Source organism: Gossypium raimondii, chromosome 8, assembly GCF_025698545.1.
Source record: "Gossypium raimondii isolate GPD5lz chromosome 8, ASM2569854v1, whole genome shotgun sequence".
NCBI lineage: Eukaryota > Viridiplantae > Streptophyta > Magnoliopsida > Malvales > Malvaceae > Gossypium > Gossypium raimondii.
Genome location: NC_068572.1, coordinates 190,564 through 210,587, shown reverse-complemented (window position 1 = coordinate 210,587; position 20,024 = coordinate 190,564). Strand labels below are relative to the sequence as shown.

The 20,024-nt window shown below is 33.9% G+C and overlaps 3 protein-coding genes across 4 annotated transcripts; all 3 read left to right on the top strand.

Annotated features, from left to right (window-relative positions):
• The first annotated feature begins 6,239 nt into the window (after window positions 1-6,239).
• Window positions 6,240-9,014, top strand: LOC105789959 (ankyrin repeat-containing protein At5g02620). Of its 2 annotated transcripts, none has more exons than XM_012617317.2 (4): window positions 6,240-6,430; window positions 6,914-7,453; window positions 7,537-7,949; window positions 8,017-9,014. In XM_012617317.2, exons 2-4 carry the CDS (start codon window positions 7,111-7,113, stop codon window positions 8,881-8,883), a joined length of 1,623 nt encoding a protein of 540 aa, XP_012472771.1. In that variant the 5' UTR covers window positions 6,240-6,430; window positions 6,914-7,110; the 3' UTR covers window positions 8,884-9,014. The 2 variants fall into 2 exon arrangements, with proteins under 2 accessions (XP_012472771.1, XP_012472770.1); XM_012617316.2 differs by having other exon boundaries at window positions 6,240-6,713.
• A 2,107-nt stretch (window positions 9,015-11,121) lies between these two features.
• Window positions 11,122-13,576, top strand: LOC105789960 (hypothetical protein). The gene is made up of 7 exons (XM_012617318.2): window positions 11,122-11,778; window positions 11,939-12,082; window positions 12,294-12,366; window positions 12,644-12,749; window positions 12,840-12,936; window positions 13,089-13,184; window positions 13,265-13,576. Exons 1-7 carry the CDS (start codon window positions 11,245-11,247, stop codon window positions 13,418-13,420), a joined length of 1,206 nt encoding a protein of 401 aa, XP_012472772.1. The 5' UTR covers window positions 11,122-11,244; the 3' UTR covers window positions 13,421-13,576.
• Window positions 13,577-14,391: 815 nt separating this feature from the next.
• On the top strand, window positions 14,392-19,509 carry LOC105793040 (uncharacterized protein At1g24485). Its single transcript, XM_052634368.1, has 10 exons — window positions 14,392-14,497; window positions 14,679-14,740; window positions 15,096-15,153; window positions 16,753-17,290; window positions 17,360-17,823; window positions 18,426-18,489; window positions 18,857-18,928; window positions 19,009-19,080; window positions 19,180-19,236; window positions 19,338-19,509. Exons 1-10 carry the CDS (start codon window positions 14,392-14,394, stop codon window positions 19,423-19,425), a joined length of 1,581 nt encoding a protein of 526 aa, XP_052490328.1. The 3' UTR covers window positions 19,426-19,509.
• Window positions 19,510-20,024: the final 515 nt, after the last annotated feature.

Genomic DNA, 20,024 nt, shown 5'->3' with positions numbered 1-20,024 from the left:
TATACAGTTTTAAACAATGTGGCTCTCATTTTCATCCTTGATAATGTATAAAAAACGATTTATTAAACAAATATAAGTGAGTTTGTCTATGAATATAAGCGAACTAAATATATTTTCTGTGTTTAGTGCATTTAAATAAACGATCTTCTAGAATCTTGTTTGTGTTTGTATATTTAACTCGATAAATGAATAAAAATCGAAACCATTTGTTTAAAAGCTCATTTATGTTTATTTATTTAACTTGGTAAATGAAAAAAAACCCAATGGTTATTCATTTAGAGCATTATTAGGGGGCTTGGACCAAAAGAGATTTACACAGTCTATCTTTGTCTCCTAATAATGCAGATTTTCTGTCAGTGACAGCAAAACCAAATGATTCATGGGTATGCAGAAATGGTATGGAGATACATAGCTCCTATATGGTGGCACTAATAGTTTATATTTTACTATATTACTTGTGTTACTCGGATTTGTACATATATATATATTTTACATATATCCAAGCTAGAGCTACAAAATTTTATTACAATTACCCACTAGCTAGGTTCCTTTGTACGTGAAAAAAAAAAAGCATATATTCTGTATAAGACATTTATAAGATAAAGCACGTCTCCAATTCCAATCAATAATACAAAAATTGCCAGTTGCTTTCAAGTTTTTTGACCATTAAAATGGCCCTTTCTAGCTCCCACCACTCCCTACTAGCAGTAGCTACACCTATTTCATATTGGGTGAGTCAATGATCAACAAAAACCCGCCCATTCACTAAGGACTACAACACTGGATCCTTTTCGATATGATCATACTCATTGTATGTATTATATATATTTAGAATATAATGATCTCATAATTGCATATATTTGGAAAAAAAAATGAAAAATAGGAATAAGATAATTGATATCTATATGACTTTTGAAAATAGAAAAAGAATGACATCAACATGTGGTAGAGCATAGTGATTTAAAGAAAGACACACTTGTCTGGGAACATTCATTTTTAAGCCATGTGAATAGCTACTAGGGGTGGTGGCTTTTGTTTTGGACTTTACTTACTATGCTTGCTTCGCTTCCACGTGACTTCAGTTCTATTGTTACCTTCTTTTTGTCTCGCGGATATTTGATACTCATATTATAGTCGGGATAAACTATAAAGCTTTCCTAACACTATTTTTTTAATTCATAAAATTTAAATTTGAAAATTCGTTTTAAGAGATCAAACTTTTTATCAGTTAACTCCATGCTTGTAAGGTTAGCTAGTTTTAAGGATAAAGCCTTGAAGTATAAAGCTTTTCTTGCTTCCTTCAATGTTAAGTACTCCTTTTTTTTTTTTTTGCTTTTTTCTTTCTCTTTCAGTTTTGATTGTAATAAAATAAATAAATAACAATATGGGTTAATATAATATTTGGGTTAGTGGCAACAAATCTCCATGTATTTTAACAATATTATTAATGTATTACATGTACTTTCAGTTTGTCCAATATGAGACTTGAACTTTTATCCCGTTTATTGATTTGATACTTAATTTTAACGATATTAAATATTGACATTATATGAAAAGTGATCTAATCATGGGATGCTACATGGCACTACATAAAAAAAAACCCATCAGTCAAAGCAAGGGACTTCAAAACTTTTAACAAAAAAATTTAATAAATTTCATTCCCATAACCTAAACTCTCTAAACGTTTCTGATCTCTTTGTTTCTGCCGCCTAGTTTTGTCTCTAAACTTTTCATTTTTTTTACCTCTCTTTACCGAAATGATCCTTTACTTCCTATTTTCCTTTTTATCAGACTGATTCAAAGGATCCGCGGAGAACTACCTCAATCCATCGATTTTGCCATATGATTGTCACATCACTTCGGTCTTAGCTTCTTCATGGCTAGACACGCCTCTTCACTGTTGAGATCGTTTGTGTGAAGGCTAAAAATTCAAGAGCTATTTTTTCATGTTCCTGATACAAAAGAATAAATTGACGGGGAACAAAAGGGAAAATGAGAGAAGAAGAAAGAAATAGGTTTTCTGATATTTTCCTTGGATGATCAACGACTAACTCATGTCAGCCTTAAATAACCAATCAAAGGAGGCAGTTACAAAATGGATTTCCAAGTCATTACTAAAGGTTGTTATAACAACCAAGTGATACGCACCATATCACTTAAGTTTTAATATGCCTAAAACGAGCCGTATCATTTAACCTTACTCTCAGACTAAAACATACCATTTCATTAATAATTATTATTAATAAAATTTAACTACTTTTTAATCTCGCAACAATTACTCCTTCATTTAAAACATTCTTCTCCTCAATGATGAAAAGAAGGAAACCTCCTCTAAAGCTCCATCAAGTTCTTCCAAGTGGCATCCTTTGGAAAAGTGTTTGTCTACTCAATCAAGACCTAATTCGTTGCCCTGTGTCATTTCTTCACCATACGACAATCAATGATTCATATAGGCTCCTTAGCCATGGCTCTATCAGTGCCTACAATAGGCAAGTCAGATTGAACAACTAAGTTCCCTACATGTTTCTTAAGTTGACTCACATGAAAAGTGGGATGAATGCATGATCATGTAGGTAAGGTTAACTCGTAAGCCACTTTTTCCACTCGAGACTCCACAAACATGGTCCAAAGAACTTAAGAGCAAGTTTCTGGTTCCAAGTCTTCCTCACAGTATGTTGCCTATATGGTTGGAAGTTTAAGGTGCACCAAATTTCCCACATCAAAGACCTTATCACTTCTTATTCAATCAACCAAGTGCTTCATTCTATTTCAAGCCCTTTGAAGGTAGAATTTCAACATTTGTCTAGCTACTTCTCGATGTTGAAGGCTCCTATCCAGAGTAGCTACACTTGACATTCCAGAAAAGTAAGAGAGATGTATAGGAGGGCCTTGCCCATAAAGGGCTTTCATATAGAGTGGTTCCAATTGTTGAGCAGTAATAACCATAGAATTGATGGAAAAAATCTGGTTCGAAAATGATTTTCTTCTACAGCAAAAAATTAAAATTTTGAAAACCGAGTTTGTTTGTGATATTTATAGTAATAAACCCTTTACCAAAATCACACTTTTGTTTTTGGCTAGACGGATTCTTGTCGTTCCCAACTTTCAACTGAACAACCTTCTCCACTATTCTTGTACCACGAACTGCTTCGAATGTGGGTTGAAACGAATTCGAATCAAAGATATAATAAGAAATTATTTACTTTACTTTCAATGGAAAATCGAATCTCTCTTCAATAGAAACTGGTAGAATTGTTATTTTAAAAAATAGAATTTATACTTGGAAAATAAATTCTCACTATTTTTGAACAGAATAAAAATATCTCAAAGTTGTGTTTTTAGCCTTGTCGGTGCTATCTATTTATAGGGAGAAGAAGTGAAACCCTTGTTGAATTAGTAAAAGTCCTACCTCCTTACTTAGAACTCGTAGTGGCCTTCATGGGTTCTAAAGGTTGTTTTGTGAACGTCAGACTCCCACATCCTTACTTGATAATAACCTGATCTCAAATCCAGTTTCGAGAAATAGGTAGCTTGCCTCAATTCATCCAACAGTTCCTCTATCAAAAGGACAAGGAATTTATCCTTGATAGTAAGCTGGTTTAACTACCTATAGTCAATCTTAACCTCCATGATCCATCTTTCTTCTTTACCATAACAATTGGAGAAGCAAAAAAACTTTTGCTATCTCGAATGATTCCAACCTGCAACATCTCCTTAACACCTTTTCAACCTCAGTCTTTTGAACAACAAGATACCTAAGGTTTTAGCTTCACCATTTGGTTTTCATTCTTCAAGGGAATTCTGTGATCCTGCAATTTGGAGAGAGGTAGGTCTATTGGTTTGTTAAAAATATCATCAAAGTCTTCCAGTCTGAAGAGAATGCTTGATTTTTGGTAGCCATGACTAAAGAGCTAAAACCCAACTCCTTCCACACTAAAGATAGGCATCTCAAAACTTGTTTTCTTTGTAACATATAGATGGTACCAAGTGCAATGCCTTGAAGAAAACAAGTACTGCCCTCGTGTTGAAATTGCATAGTTAGACTTGAATCTTGTAGCCAAACGTAGTACGAAATTGGGACAAAGAAAAACTCAAGTACCAAATTAAACTTTAAAACCAAACTTAGATATCAAATGGTACATTAACCCTAACAAAATTGTATCTTATGCTAATTACACCGGCATTTTCAACCAGATATACTAATTAATTTATTATGCTTCCACTCATTTCCATACCACACAAACCATTTTCCACTCCACTTATAATTAAATGGACTTTGAATTATATATTTTCATAATTTTAAATCAAACTAAAACAAAGACCCATTCTAGAAGCTCATCAACTCTCAAAATTTGTTTATTTTAATTATTATTTCTTTCTTATTTACGTTTGGCTTTGACCTTTTCACTCCTTTGCTTCTTAATTTCTATCATTTAAATATATTATATGATATATGCCAAAAAAAACTATATAGTAAATGCTTAATTTGTCTAAAAGCCATCGGCATGTTACATGCTACTATCAAATAATTAACACAAAAATTAAAAATTTTAATTTTAATATAAATTGCTTGATAATGACATGAATATGATCACCTTAATTCGTACAAAACAAAAATTGAATTCTATGGTCTTTGTACCCACTAAAAAATCTCTCCATTTAGTCACACAAAAAAATTAAAAATAAAATAAAAAAAAATCATCTGTCAACATATGTTTCAAATTAAAATAATATTTTTTGATAATTATTAGAAAAAAATATTAATGAAAGTTTTAACGGCACATTTTAAATGTTACTATAATATAAAGATATTAATAATTAAACTTGTATTTTTAAATCTAAAAAAATAGAATGATTAAATTCTTTTGAAATAAAATTAGAAAGATTAAATTTTAAAAATATGAAGAATACAGGGACTCGGAGCAAATTTTAACCAATTGATATAAAGATGTTACTTTTATTAACAAGCATGTTTAGAAGTTAAAACTCTTCTTAAAGTTGATTAAAAGCTGATTATCATTTGTAATTATATAAAAAGTAGGTTTAAATAATAAATTAGAATTTTAAATGTAATTTCCTAAAATCAAGGCAACATTATCCTCTGCAGTTATCCATTAATTGGATAAATTTCATATGGGGTGTCTCATTATTTGTCTGGGGCATTTGTAAGGACAAAGGTGCACTACCAAGGGCGCGTGGGTTCCAGCTTAATTTGGAATTTTTTTTATACTAAATAGATTGAAAAAGAGGGAGTAAAAAAACACTAAATTAGTTTGCTTATTATTTTATTTTATGGACATTTTTTATTATTTCAAACTAAATGATAAAACTGTCAATATTAAATTTATACACTTTTATTTAGAGGTGCTCATGGCCGGGTCGGGTTGGGTTCGGGCAAGGTCTAAATATGGTATTAACATATTTTATGCTTATTTAGGCTCGACTCGACTTGAAATATGGACTTAAAATTTTACTCAGATCCGTCCATATTATTTTTTAATTTTTTTAAAATATTTATATTATATTACTTTAATATTTAATAATTTTATACTAAAATTTTTATATAATCATCTTAACATTAATGTGTTCTAAATTACATAATATAAAATATTATAAACTTAAAAACGGGTTGAGCCTTGAATGTTTAAGCCTAAGCACGACCCATATTTTGAACGAGACTAATTTTTTACCAAAACCCATCTCTCGGGCCGAATATTTTTACCCAGACCCTCCCAAATTTTGGGCGGGCGTCTATTTTTATTATTTAATAACTTAAAATAATTTTAGTCACATGAAAATTTAGATTAAATATTTTATAACCAATAAAATATAATTGAATAAAATGTTCTAACTTGAAAGTTTTTTTGTTAGTACAGATTAGCCTTAGTAATTAAGCATGCACAATGCCTTTTGCATTTAATACACCTACCATTTTGATTAAATAAGTGGCTATCATATTTGGTAGGTTTGGTTTTAGTGTAGAATTTTGGTAACAAAATCTTATTTTAATTATTATTTTAGATGGTATATTTCTTAACATACTAAATAAATTTCATGATAAATTACAATTAATTTCTTTTCATAATTTCATTCGACGTGAATATTTATAAAAAATATTTAATATTATAAATTTAAATAAAAATGGGGAAAAATACAGTCTAATGTAAAAACTTAGCAACACCTAATTATACAAATAAATGACATTACTAATTCAAACGATATGAAAGGCGCGTGGCTTCTGTTAATTTCCGTTGGTTTCATAATCCACACCGCTCTGATTTCGTGGTCTTGCTTTAGCTGGTTTTTTTTTTTTTGTTGCCGTTCATGTTTTTTTTCTTCCGATTCTAAGCCAGAAAAAAGAAGAATCTTTTCTTTTTTCTTTTTACATTGTTAAGAACCGATGATCATTACAAAAGCCTCCATTTTATTGGTTAGATTATATTTTTTTTATAATTTCCGGGCTGGGACGGGTTTTAGATTCGAATAAAGTTGGAAATACATGTGCTTTTTATGTTTATAAAGCCAAAAAACTGTTTTTCTATTTCCTGTTCCATTTTCTTCTTCATAAACGAAGTTTTTTTTTTCTCCCTTTTTTTTGGTGTTGTGATTGGTAACCGAGAAAATTTCAATTAAAAACGGCTTTCTTACTTATATGGGTGCTTTTGGTTTTATTGATGGATGAGAGAAAAAATAGCTCCTTCATTCAAACTCGGGTAATTATTAGCCACCATACTTTTCCCTTTCTTCATTTTCTTGTTCTTTAGTTCAAAATTATTTTTTTCTTTTTGCAAAAATGGAGTATGAACAAATGAAATAAAGTTTCCTTTTTTGTTAGCTTTTGGTTTCTGGGATTGTTTATTTTTATGCTTTAGATTGGTTTTTCATTGAATGAAACCTCTGTTTGGTGATATAGGAAAGCCTTTGATGCAAAGAGACAGTACAGAACCAGATACTGAAGAATCTCATTTCATTAGTTGTGTGCTTTTTTGGACCAAAAATACCAATTTTGATCTGGGATTTTGGTGCCAGATGAAGAACAATGGACATTTCAATTCATAAACAAAGTTAGGGAAAGAAGAATACTGATTTTGATATTGATTTTTTATTACAATGGAGGCACCAGCAACCGAGCAGCCATCTGTTCCTGCTCGTAGGAAAAAGATGACGAAACAGTTAACTGGGAAACGTGATGATACGAACCTACATGCTGCTGCAAGAGCTGGAAATCTTGCTGCCGTGTCTGAATTATTGAAAAACACTGGGCCGGATGAACTTAAAGAACTGTTGCCTAAACAGAACCAATCCGGCGAAACCGCCTTATATGTCGCCGCTGAATACGGTTATGTCGATTTGGTCGAGGAGATGATTAACTATTATGATCTTACAGATGCTGCGATCAAAGCTAGAAATGGTTTTGATGCTTTTCACATTGCTGCTAAACAAGGAGATTTAGGTATGTTTTTCTTATTACATATGACTTTATGTGTTGGTGGTGAATAACTGAATATGATGTTTTTGAGGTTGGCATTGTTACAGAGATTTTGAAACTGCTGTTGGGGGTGCATCCGGAATTGGCAATGACGGTTGATTTATCAAACACTACTGCATTGCACACAGCTGCAACACAAGGCCATATAGAGATTGTGAATTTTTTATTAGAGGCAGGTAGTGGTTTGGCTACTATAGCAAGGAGTAATGGTAAAACAGCTTTACATTCAGCAGCAAGAAATGGGCATCTAGAAGTTGTGAAGGCACTTTTGGCTAGTGAACCCGGGATTGCACCAAGGACCGATAAGAAAGGCCAAACCGCACTTCATATGGCAGTGAAAGGCCAAAATCTTGTGGTGGTTGAAGAACTGATCGGTGTTGATCCGTCGTTGATGATAAACATGGTTGATACTAAAGGAAATACAGCCTTACATATAGCCAGTAGGAAAGGAAGAATTGAGGTAATCACTAATCACCCCATTTTTTCATTATCAATGCAAGAGACTAATGTGGTCTTTCATGGTGCAGATTGTTAAGTTGTTGCTTAGATACAAAGAAACCGACATGAAAGCTGTTAACAGAAGTGGTGAAACTGCTTTTGACACAGCTGAGAAAACAGGGCAACCGGATATAGCAGCTTTGTTGCAACAGCATGGGGTTCAAAGTGCTCGACTCATTAAGCCTGCAACACCGAATCCAGCTCGGGAGTTGAAACAAACCGTGAGCGATATAAAACATGAAGTGCACAATCAACTAGAACACACCCGACAAACTAGAAAACACGTCCAAGGGATTGTCAAAAGGCTCCACAAAATGCATTCTGAAGGGCTTAACAATGCAATAAACTCCACTACTGTAGTTGCTGTGTTAATTGCCACGGTTGCCTTTGCTGGTATTTTCCAAGTTCCTGGTCAATATGTGGATGATGCAAAAAACGTTCCTCCTGGACTCTCCCTTGGTGAAGCAAGGATAGGCCAAAACCCGGCTTTCGTAATATTCTTCATCTTCGATTCGATTTCCCTCTTCATTTCCCTAGCTGTTGTGGTGGTTCAGACCTCAGTTGTAGTCATTGAAAGCAAGGCAAAGAAGCAGTTGATGGCTGTTATCAACAAGATAATGTGGTTAGCTTGTGTGCTTGTTTCAGTGGCATACTTAGCCTTGTCATTCGTTGTGGTCGGAGATGAACGATGGTTAGCTATCGGAGTTACCATTATTGGATCGGTAATAATGTTTGCAACTTTAGGCACTATGTGTTACTGGGTGATCAGGCATCGAATTAAGGCTTCGAGCAAACGAAATATTCGAAGATCTTCAATGGAGAGCCAGTCACAATCTTATCCATTGTCAGATACTGAAATACTAAACAATGAGCTTAACAAAATGTATGCTATTTAGTAAGTCCTGTTTTCCCAGTCCTATGTCCATTACAGATCTTGTCCCCTTCTACAAGTTAACCACTAAATGTATGTATATCTCTCAAATGATCATACTTTGGTTGCTTTTAAGAAACATAAGTATCTTGTCCCCTTTTTGTCTTGTTTTATTTTTTATTTTTATTTTTGCCATTTTTAAGCTGCTGTTGAAATCTTACTGGTTTGTAAAGAATTTGCATAAGGAGGGCATTCAACAATAATTTAAGTAAGTTTTTTCAAGGTTAGAAATTGTGTGATTCGAATCCTTCACTTGGCAAAATAAGAGATTTGTGGTACGGATCATACGGCACAAGTTGAGTCTGTATGGAACTATACTTCTACTATTTCACTTTGATTAGAACATTGTTTTTCAACTTTTAAATAATTGTAATCGAAACTCCTCTTGTATCTTTCGTTTTTCAACATTAATGAATTTTTTTTTCTTTGCTCGTGATTTTTCTCTGAAAGAATTTTTAGTAAAATCTATGTGTTCTTGTTATTCTTTTATTATTATTTTACGATCATTCTACAGTTATTATTGACGTTTATTATAACATTTAACGTTTTTGAATTCGAATTTTATCATTTACAATATTTTGCATCAAAAAATATGAATAAATTTGATGTTTGAAAAAAATAATTATGAAAAGTTAGATTAATATATAGATTAATTGATGAGTTGGGTTCAAAGCATAAGGCTAAAATTTGACAACTCAATCAAATCAACACAAACAAAAATTAGAACCAAAGGAAAATGCTTCAAAGAGTATATATGCATGGGATGCCTATATAGAGGAATACAGAAAAGCCTGGAATTTTTGTTGTGAACACTTTTATACAGCGCCGGGACGGGCTTCGACAAAGAAAATATCCAAAAACTCCTTGTCTAAACCGGACATGAACTCAGCCTAACCTGACTTTTGAACAGCTGTATTACCAACACCTGGCTCAATTAAATTGGCAGCTTTAGAAGGTGACATGTTAGAGGATCCCTTCAGTTATTGCAATGTTGTGGTAAGTTTCACACTTGCATTGTTTGTATTTTATGGAAACAACAAAGTTAACGTTGCGTGAGTTAAAAGTATCATGGAGACCTTATATTAAGAGTTTAATTATATATTGTCTTTTTTATTTAATAAATAGTTAAATTAGTACAAGTAAGTTAGATAAAAATGTAAATTGATTATTCTATTAAAAATTTCATCAATTTTTACTATTAAAAATTGATCTTTATATGTCAACATGATGTACACACCCGCTTTAATGGGCGAACAGTACAGGTGTTCATGGTAGGGCAGGGCCGAAAAAATTTTTGGCTTATGTCCTAGGCCTGGCCAGTCAGACCAAATATGGGCACGAAATTTTGTCCATCTGGCACAGGAAAAATTCTTAAGCTCGAGCTCGGCCCGGCCTGGGCCAAAAAGTGGTGCCCGAGGCCCGGCCTGTTTTCTAAACGGGCCTCATTTTTTTGCCCAAACCCATATTTCGAGCCTATATTTTTACCCGAATCCTCCTATATTTTGGGCGGACCGTCGGGCTGGGTCGGGTCACCCGGCCCATGAACACCTCTAGCGAATAGCCCAACCCTTGGAACATACTACAGCCCCAGGTGGCGAAGAGCCGACATCGAGGTGCCAAACCTTCCCGTCAATGTGAATTCTTGGGAAAGATCAACCTATTATCCCTAGAGTAACTTTAATCCGTTGAATAATAACCTTTCCACTCGACACTGTCGAATCACTAAGGCCGACTTTCGTTCTTGCTTGACAGGTGGGTCTTGCAGTCAAGCTCCCTTTTACCTTTGCACTCGAGGGCTAATTTCCGTCCTGCCTGAGGAAACTTTTGCACGCCTTCATTACCCACAAAAACCTTTATGTATAGCTAGTTAATTATTTCGTAAATTATACCAAATATTAATGATATAAACAAAATTTAAAAAAATTGATTTATTTTTTAAACCAACGATTAATTTACTCCTTATTTTGAACAAAACAGCTAATTAGGGTTCAATGATAATTTTAATGTGGAGTGAGTATACAAGTGCAGTTGCTATATTAGAAAACCCTGTGTTTCACGCAAGGTCTAAACATGTGGAACTTGAGATGCATTTTGTCATAGTTGAAATCGTAGTTGAAACCAGGTTGAGGTCAACTATGTTCCACGTAGCTCACATCTTGACAAAACAGGGACTTCAATAGCATGTAAGTATATATATTCCGGCCGACATGCTCAGCTAAGAAGTTTGTTAATAAGTAAATTTCTCTTTCAAATCATTCATGTTTTCCTTCACTTTCCATCCATCCAAACACTCCTCTCTTAGTTATTTCTCTTTATTCCTTTATTAATGGCTTCTCTTTTCATTTCCCATACCTTGTTTCCCTCTAAATCTCGCCTCTTTCGTGGGTTAACCCTTTATCCACACCGCCATGGTTTCGCTTCCTTCACCAACTGCTCTAAAAACAACAATAACCTCACAACACCACCTTCACAAGATCAAGATAAAAAACTTCCTTCTTCTAAAGAGAAACTGTCTTTTGCTGCAGCAACAGGGGAGCTTTTCTTGGGGATTGCATCAAAATTAATTAAAAACAGATTGAATAATGAAGACTCAACAAGCCTGGTTTTTCTCAGGCCCAGAAAGAGAATAAATGAGAGTGAGGTTGAAAATAATGGAAACAATGATAAGGAGAGAATTGGTTTAGTGATGAAGGATGAGATAGAACCAGAGGTGATATGGGAACAAAGGGTTAAAGACATTGAAGCTGAGAATGAAAGAAGAGTGGTTACAAGCCCTGGGTTTAGCTTTTCTGGTGGTGGCTTTTTGCTTCCTTATCATCTTGGAGTTGCCCAGTTTCTCATTGAAAAGGGTTACATACAGGTTTGAATTTGATTGTTCATCAATTCATTTAGGAATCTTGGTTTCCTTTGAGCTTTAATTTCATACTATAGGGCTTTGAGAACATTGAGAAACTCTATATATGAACTCTGTGCAGTGATATTGAACCACACTAGCCATACCTGATATTTCTTTGATACAGGAAACAACACCATTGGCTGGTTCATCTGCTGGTGCCATAGTGTGTGCAGTGATTGCTTCTGGAGCTACAATGGATTTAGCTCTAAAAGTTGCTAAAATCTTAGCTGATGATTGCCGGCGTAAAGGGACAGCTCTTCGTCTTGGGGTATATATGCCTAGGCCTAGCTCAATGCTTGTATTTGTGGCTTAAATTTTATTATAGTGTGTATGATTAATGATCACTAATTGCTAATAAGCATGTGCATTTGCAGTCTAATAATCATCAATGCTTATATAGGATCTTGATTCCATCAGCTTTGATATCTTAGTGGCTTAATATCTCATTTACTGTTTGGTCACTTGCTTAAAACCGACAGGCTGTTCTTCGAGATCTTCTTAACGAGTATCTGCCTCCCGATTCTCATACTAGGTGCAATGGGCGGATTCGTGGTGAGTACGATAATCTGAAAACAGATAGATACTGTATGCATATTCTTTTATACAGGGAGTAAATAGAGCTGATAACTGAAATTTTTTTGAAGCATATATGATAACATCTAGTTAGCCTTTCAGAACAAGTTGGTAATAACGAAGAAGTAGATAGGCGGCTTTAGAGAGAGGTTTGAGGTCTAGGTTGCATTTTAAAGTACCAAAGTGGCTACAAACAACATGGATGTCTGGTTTTTGAACAATTAACATTTTCTTTTATTTGTAACTATTATGTCAGTTGCTATAACTCAGATTCTTTGGAGGCCTAGGGGTTTACTGGTGGATCAATTTGATTCTAGAGAAGATCTAATCAATGCAGTAATTACATCTTCCTTCATTCCTGGGTAAGAATATACGGTGAAGACACATTTCTGCATTGAAAAAAACACTTCCTATGAAGTTACCTGAAACATTAAACAAACATGTCTTTGTAGGTATGTTGCTGCTCGCCCTGCTGCAATTTTCAGAAATCGTTTGTGCCTTGATGGGGGTTTGACATTTTTTATGCCCCCAACATCTGCTTCTAAAACGGTATTTTCTCGACATCATTTAGAACCGAACTTGTCTCCGAAAATTCCATACTTGTCTCCGAAAATTCCATGAAACTACCTTGTATTGTAATCCACCATAGGGGGCTTATATATATATATATGATGATATGATGGGGGATATTGTCTTTGCAGGTCCGAGTTTGTGCTTTCCCAGCCAGTAGGATGGGAGTGGAAGGAATCGGGATTAGTCCAGACTGTAATCCCGAGAATAGGGTAACCGGAAGAGAGGTAAAATCCCACAGCTTTGCAAATGTTAATCGTTTCCTTCAAGTATAAGCCTCTGAATTCTTGTTGCCAACTACATACAGCTTTTCAGCTGGGCAAGGGAACCGGCAGATGAAGAAAATTTCGAGAGGCTCTTTGAGCTCGGATATCTAGATGCAGCTGTATGGGGAGAGCAGAACCCTGTCGAAGACATTGTTGTCGATGAAAGTCCCCTTGTCGAGAATGGTTCTAGAATGTAATTTCATTCGATCAGGCATGGCTAGAACATTGTAATTTATATAGCGTATGAAATTGTCAAAAGAAAGGACAAAGAAAGGGATTGAAATGTAGAATTTAGTTGATGTCTTTTGTCCTTATAATACCAATAAAATTGCATTTCTCATTGTTGGATCATAGTTATTGATTGCCTTAACATGATCATATTTGAACTGACAAGTGAGTAACGAGAAAAGTGATAACAGGGTGAGTAAGTGGCAGACAATTAGAGTCCCCATTTTTGTATCCTTCTTTAGCAACAAGTCAAAAAGTAATTAAGAGACACGCATGAAGACAACAGTCAACGACATATCTTATAGCTTTGCTTTGTTAAGGTTGCAGTGTTCAGACTGTTGGGTTTTTTTTTTCATTCTTGCTTTTCAAGGGACAATCATGGAACTAGCAAACATTTGTTCTCTGGTGCATGCAAATCTCCATTGAACATTGACTGAAATAAAAAGGAAAAAAGGGGAAAACCCCATTCATCAGGTGGTAAAAAAAAGGATTTAAAATAATAATTTCATGACAACAATAAACCCGACATGATTGAAAATGGGGTTCTTATTTCAAAGGCCAATGACCAAATATTTCCCAATTCTGCATTTCTTTTTCAAGTATAATGAACAAAGCTCTATGGGGTTCTGAGAGGCGTAGTTGCAGAGCCAATTTGGCGTTCTGTCCACCTCCACTAATACTTGTTACCTAGCTTGGAAATGGAGCTGGCCAGTATGTCAAACAGTTTCTGTAAATTTGTCACTGAGAAACCCTATGAGATGTTAACGACATGCCCCTTCACTGTGTGTTAATCCGTTGAGTTTAATTTCCTTGCTGCATATAAATATATGCATACACACATATGTATATATGTACTTCTTATTCAATATGTTACTGAATCCAACTTGCAGGAAATGCTTATAAACTGAGCAACCAGAGATAGCAGCCATGTTGGAGCAGCATGGGGTTCGAAGTGTTCGAATCATCAAAGTCTGCACAATCAACGAGAAACACACCCGACAAACTCGAAAACATGTCCAAGGCATTGCCAAAAGGCTCCACAATATGTAGTTGCTGTCTTAATTACCACAGTTGCATGCCATTGCTGTGATTTTCCAAGTCCTGTCTCTCCCTTGGGGAAGCAACTATAGGTGAAAACCCTGCTTTTGTAATATTCTTCATCTTTGATTCCATTGCCACTAAATGTATTATCTCTTAAATGATCATACTTTTTGTCCCCATTCTTAGGCAACAGAAGATTACTTGCTCTCAATTGCAAATTTATGGATCTGAGTAACACTCGGATTCAAGTATGTATGTTTAGGTCATATCATCACACCCATCACCTAATATGCTTTGGGCACGAATCTTGAAGAAAATGAACAGCTGGAGGAACAATGCAGGTTCTGTGGGCAATGACAGCTATGGTTGAATATATAGTTGTCTTTTCCCTTTTGAGCTACTGTTGAGAATATCCTACTGATTTCATGATTTGTAAAGAATTTGGATTTCCACGTATAAAAAGAAGTCGTAAAAAGGATCAAATTATAACAAATTAAAGTACAATGATTAAATTTAAAATTTCAGCATAATAAAGGGACAAACAAAATTAGAGGGAAGAAGAAAATGTTTAGTTGGCTAGATTGCTGCTGTTATCATCGACAGTTATTGTTGCTGTCGTTAAATGGTTGCTTCATTGTTCGTCTTGTCGGTCTCATTCCTGGTAACTTCACAGCTTGAAAGAAATGATGTTAACCAATATATAATTTAATTAATTATGACGAGAATACTTTGAAATTCTATACATCACTTTCTCTTGATTTCAAGGAACTTTCCTCAGCTTTTCTCTTGGATTCTTGGCAAAGGACGATAATGAAAAGGTGTGAAGATAATGTGTTTTTCTTTGCAATTTTCGAGCTTTAAAGTTAAACCCAATCCATCTGAATTTAGTATGGATCTAGAGTTGATCATGGACTGGGTTAAGTCGAGTTTGGATCAGGTCTCAATAGAATTTTAGGCCTATTGTTTAGGTCTCAGCCCAGTTCGAAAAATAGGTCTAAAATTTTACTCAAGCTCGATTCAGATAAAAATGCTAAAATCGAGCTTGACTCAGCTTATCCGTATTAAATTTTTTTATATTATTATTTTTATATAAAAAAATTTAAAAATATAATACACCAAATACACTAAAAACATTAAAATAAATATTTCTCAACAAATTAAAAATTATTTATAGTTAAATAACACTAATATAAGTGCAACTTAGCAAGCAAATATATAAAATAAGAGTTATAACGTCCAAACAATAACAACAAAATAGTAGCAATATAATAACGAAATAACACCAAAACAACAGCAAAAACAGTGAAAACAACATTTTTTTTACAAATTTGGGCTGAGTCTAGGCGAAAAAGGCTTATTCAAGGCTCGACTCATTTAGAAAATGGGCCTCTTTTTTTTACCTAAACCTATTTTTCGAGCCTATATTTTTATCCAAACTCTTTCACTTTTTGTGTGAACATTTAAACCAGATAACCTAACCCATGATCAGGTTTATATGGATGTGTAACAAATATTTTTATGTAAATACAGTTGTTAAAATATGTATACTTGAGAATTGACGAGGAAGTTGCGATGAAGATGACAAACAAAAGGACAAGCCTCGTCGTTGTCTTCGCAAAACATAAAACTTATCGTCAATAAAACATTAAAAGATTGTATCATCTACCATTATCACACATTGGGATTTGCTTATAAATGTTCCATTTCCATCTCTAAGTTGTTCAAATCAAGAGTTTGACAATGATAAAGGTGTTGTTCTTTGCAATTTTATTAGCCCAAAAAGCTTTTTCTCAAGGTATAAAATGCTACTCCTTTCTTATCATTTGTTCATTTTTGTTAAATTTGTACTTTAACTTTAAAAAATTAAATTTAACCCTTAACCTTTAAAAAAAATATTGAATTTGATCATCAACATTTCAAATCAAAATATTGATCAAAACGTTAAAGTTTTAGATATGACGGTCCAATAGCAATTGACATGTATTTCAGTTTTAAAAAAATTATTTTTAAATTATTTGTTAACGTGTCATGCCAATATGAAGTATACATGTATTGCCACACATTAAAAAATTAATGTTTTAGTCATCATTTTCGTTGAAAATATAAAGTTAATGTGTAAATTTACCTAAAAATAATAAAGGTAAAATTAAAAAACTGAATGTCAAGGACTAAATTTGACCTTAAGCTTTTTAACACTCTCAATGTATATGATATGTAACCGTTCTTCTAATGTAACATATACTTTAAATGGCTTTATAAGATACATGGGACTGGGTGAGGATAGACTGTGGATCAGACACAAGCTATAAAGATTCAAATGGTGATACTTGGGATTCAGATGATGATTACATTAAAACTGGCGACAATAAACAGGTCGCTTCGACCAGTTCTTCCGACATCGAGCAACTGAATACATTACGTGTCTTCTCGGAACAAAACAAGAACTGCTACACTATCCCTACACCAACATCAACCAGATACATTATGAGAGCTATGTTCTGGTATGGTAACTATGATGGCCATTCTAAGCCACCGACTTTTGACCTTGAATTCGATGGGAACAAATGGGCTACCGTTGTGACTAATACTACTAGTTTCACGTATTACGAAATGATTTATGCAACCAAAGGGGACAGTATTAGTATTTGTCTAGCTCGAACTCAAGATCAAGAGTTCCCTTTCATTTCCAGGTTGGAATCTTTGCCATTGCCTGATGATATGTATCCCCAAATGAGAAGGGATATGGCTTGGTTCATCAGCTATCGTTACAATTACGGAGCCGATGATAGGATACTTGGGTAAGAAGTAACCAAATTTGGGATCTTTAAACATGTTTGAACTTCTTTATACAATGTGTGCTTATATAGGTACCCTGATGATCAATATAACCGGATATGGGAGCCTCAGATACCACCTGGCTTAGATTCGTTAACCGCGAATTTCACATCCCTCGACGAAACATCTGTTAATGCCCCTCCTGATTCTGCAATAATCAAAGCAGTTGAAGCAAGTGCTATGGATACAATTAACTTAAGTTTTGGTTTTGACAACGTGAGCCACCTCGACCATGTCGAAATGTACTTCACCGAGCCATTCTTGGAAACTAGTGAGACCAGATCGTTCAACGTAACCGTGAATAGAAGTTTCGTAAACACTACAATCCCGGAATACCAGATCTGTACCAGTGTATGGGCGAATTTACAATCCGTTGGCACTTTAGACATTCAATTAGTACCAACGGAGGATTCCACATTGGCACCAATAATAAGTGCCATTGAAGTTTACACTGTTAGCCAACCTCTTGTCATTGCAACTACATCACAAAATGACTGTAAGACTCATTTCGCCCTAAAATTTTTTAATTCCAACACATAAAATTTCGGGTCTAACTCAGTATTTGTTAAGAAGTGGACGGGTTAGAAGAGTTCATTGACACATTCGACCAGTTGAAGGGATGGAGCGGAGACCCGTGTCTACCTAATGACACTATTTGGCAATGGTTGAATTGTAGCACTAATCAACCTCCAAGAGTAACTTCAATGTACATAAAACTCTTTTCATTCTTTAAACATTTCTTGCATGGCAAGAAAGTTCTTCAGGAGAAAAAAAAAACTTCCTTTCAACTAAGGGCGGAATTAAAAGGGCTGGCAAGGGTCCCGGCCCCTCTAAAATAGATTTTCCATTTATACCCTTTAAAATTTTTAAAAATTTAAATTGGTAAATGTGAAATTGTACTTTGGCCCCCCTTAAAAATATAAAAATTTGATTTAATTCTTTAAAAAGTATAAAGATATATGCTATTAAAATAGTGAAATTACATTTTTGCTATCGTAAAAGTTACAATTTAATTTCGACCCTCCTAAAAAAAATTTCTGATTTCACCCTTGTTTTCGACTCCATTGCTATGAAAAAAATGTTTAACATATGTTGCAGATATCTTTCTGGTTTTGGTCTCCAAGGTTATCTCCCAAAATTCAGCCAAATGGATGCCCTTGAAGTAATGTGAGTTATTTAACTTTTCACCATTAACACTATTATATTAAAGGATAAAGTACTATTCATAAGTTTCTTTTTTATCACCTAATTATTCAATATTTTTTTTCATCAAAGGGTAGGGTTAAAGTTGTTATTATTTCAATTTTTAAAGTTGCCAAGTTATTATCATTTTATCGGTAATTTAACCGCTGTGACCAAATAATTGGTAACTATTTTATAGCTTTCCACACTTAAATGACTAAAAAATTATTTATTAATAATTGAGTCACTATACCCTTAGGCTTAAATTAAAAACATTACCACTCACTGGATGTTTGGTTTAAAGCACTTATAAATTTGCTGTTTTCTGTTCCTGTATCATGAATCAGAGATTTGCATAATAACAAACTTTCAGGGGAAATTCCAGATTTTCTTGGAAAGTTACCGAACCTACGAGTACTGTGAGTAACTTGTTGAAATTCCAGCACATGTGTGTGTGAAGTATTCATATTCTAAATTCTCAAACTATGTTTTTTTACAGTGACCTCCGAGACAATGATTTTTCTGGTTGTGTTCCACAATCGATAACCGATAACAAGCAAATCAATTACATGTAAGCAGGCAGGCAGGCAGGCAGGCTCATCATCAAGCATTACTTTTCATGTTTCCAACATTTCGAACTAACTGTTGTTCCACGTTTATGTCCGGGCAGGATTGATGAGAACGAAAACTCAAGCTGCCCGAAAAGTAAAAATGCGGCGACGATAGGGTCGAGTATCGGTTCAGTTATACTATTAGCGCTTCTTGCTTCTTGCTGTTACTATTGTTGTTGTACAGGATCAAAACAAACAGATCCTTCTCCAACTGAAGCCACCGTGGAGTTCATTCCGGCACCGGCACCGGTACCACAGGTTATAGTGCAGCAGACAGTGGAGGTACATCAAGTTGTAAGAAATGATTGAGTTGAGATACCTTTATCAAAATCACTAAAATGATCCAAGGATTTTATTGAGACAAGCCTGAACCTTATTTCCTGTTCCTGTGATTGTAATAACTGTGATGCAAACAAATATTCCAATATAAATTTAAAAAAAATCATTTTTCAATTGATTTTTAACCGATTTTATTACATGCGGTTTATTTTTAATTCAATTATTACTTAAATATGAATTCAATTATTACTTAAATATGAATTCAATTCATATTATTTTCATTTCACAAATTAAAATAATATAATTATCCAAACCCAACTAACTTCTATTTTTACCAACTTCAATTTTAATTATATAAAATAAATAATTTATATTTAAGCAAACTACACTAAGTTCACTAAACAATTATTAAATTTACATTTTAATCACTCAACCTTAAAATGTTACAAAATAATTATTGAACTATTGCAAAGTTTTTATTTAAATCATTGCACAATTAAGTTTCTTTTTTTATTTTTAAAAATTTTAACTAACGAGCTCCAAGCTATGATTGGTACAATGGTTCAATACCCATCAACAAGTAAAACATACCTTAAATTCAAAGTTAATTTGATGGCCAATATTG

What these genes read in the sequence shown, in the direction of transcription:
- LOC105793040 (XM_052634368.1), top strand. Translation starts at nt 14,392, where the DNA reads ATGGGGTTCGAAGTGTTCGAATCATCAAAGTCTGCACAATCAACGAGA. An exon ending in GCCGATGATAGGATACTTGG is followed by an intron (nt 17,291 to 17,359) that starts GTAAGAAGTAAC and finishes GTGCTTATATAG; the next exon opens with GTACCCTGATGATCAATATA. An exon ending in AACAAGCAAATCAATTACAT is followed by an intron (nt 19,081 to 19,179) that starts GTAAGCAGGCAG and finishes ATGTCCGGGCAG; the next exon opens with GATTGATGAGAACGAAAACT.
- LOC105789960 (XM_012617318.2), top strand. Translation starts at nt 11,245, where the DNA reads ATGGCTTCTCTTTTCATTTCCCATACCTTGTTTCCCTCTAAATCTCGC. An exon ending in ACATCTTCCTTCATTCCTGG is followed by an intron (nt 12,750 to 12,839) that starts GTAAGAATATAC and finishes ATGTCTTTGTAG; the next exon opens with GTATGTTGCTGCTCGCCCTG. An exon ending in ATAGGGTAACCGGAAGAGAG is followed by an intron (nt 13,185 to 13,264) that starts GTAAAATCCCAC and finishes AACTACATACAG; the next exon opens with CTTTTCAGCTGGGCAAGGGA.
- LOC105789959 (XM_012617317.2), top strand. Translation starts at nt 7,111, where the DNA reads ATGGAGGCACCAGCAACCGAGCAGCCATCTGTTCCTGCTCGTAGGAAA. An exon ending in TGCTAAACAAGGAGATTTAG is followed by an intron (nt 7,454 to 7,536) that starts GTATGTTTTTCT and finishes GCATTGTTACAG; the next exon opens with AGATTTTGAAACTGCTGTTG. An exon ending in GTAGGAAAGGAAGAATTGAG is followed by an intron (nt 7,950 to 8,016) that starts GTAATCACTAAT and finishes TTCATGGTGCAG; the next exon opens with ATTGTTAAGTTGTTGCTTAG.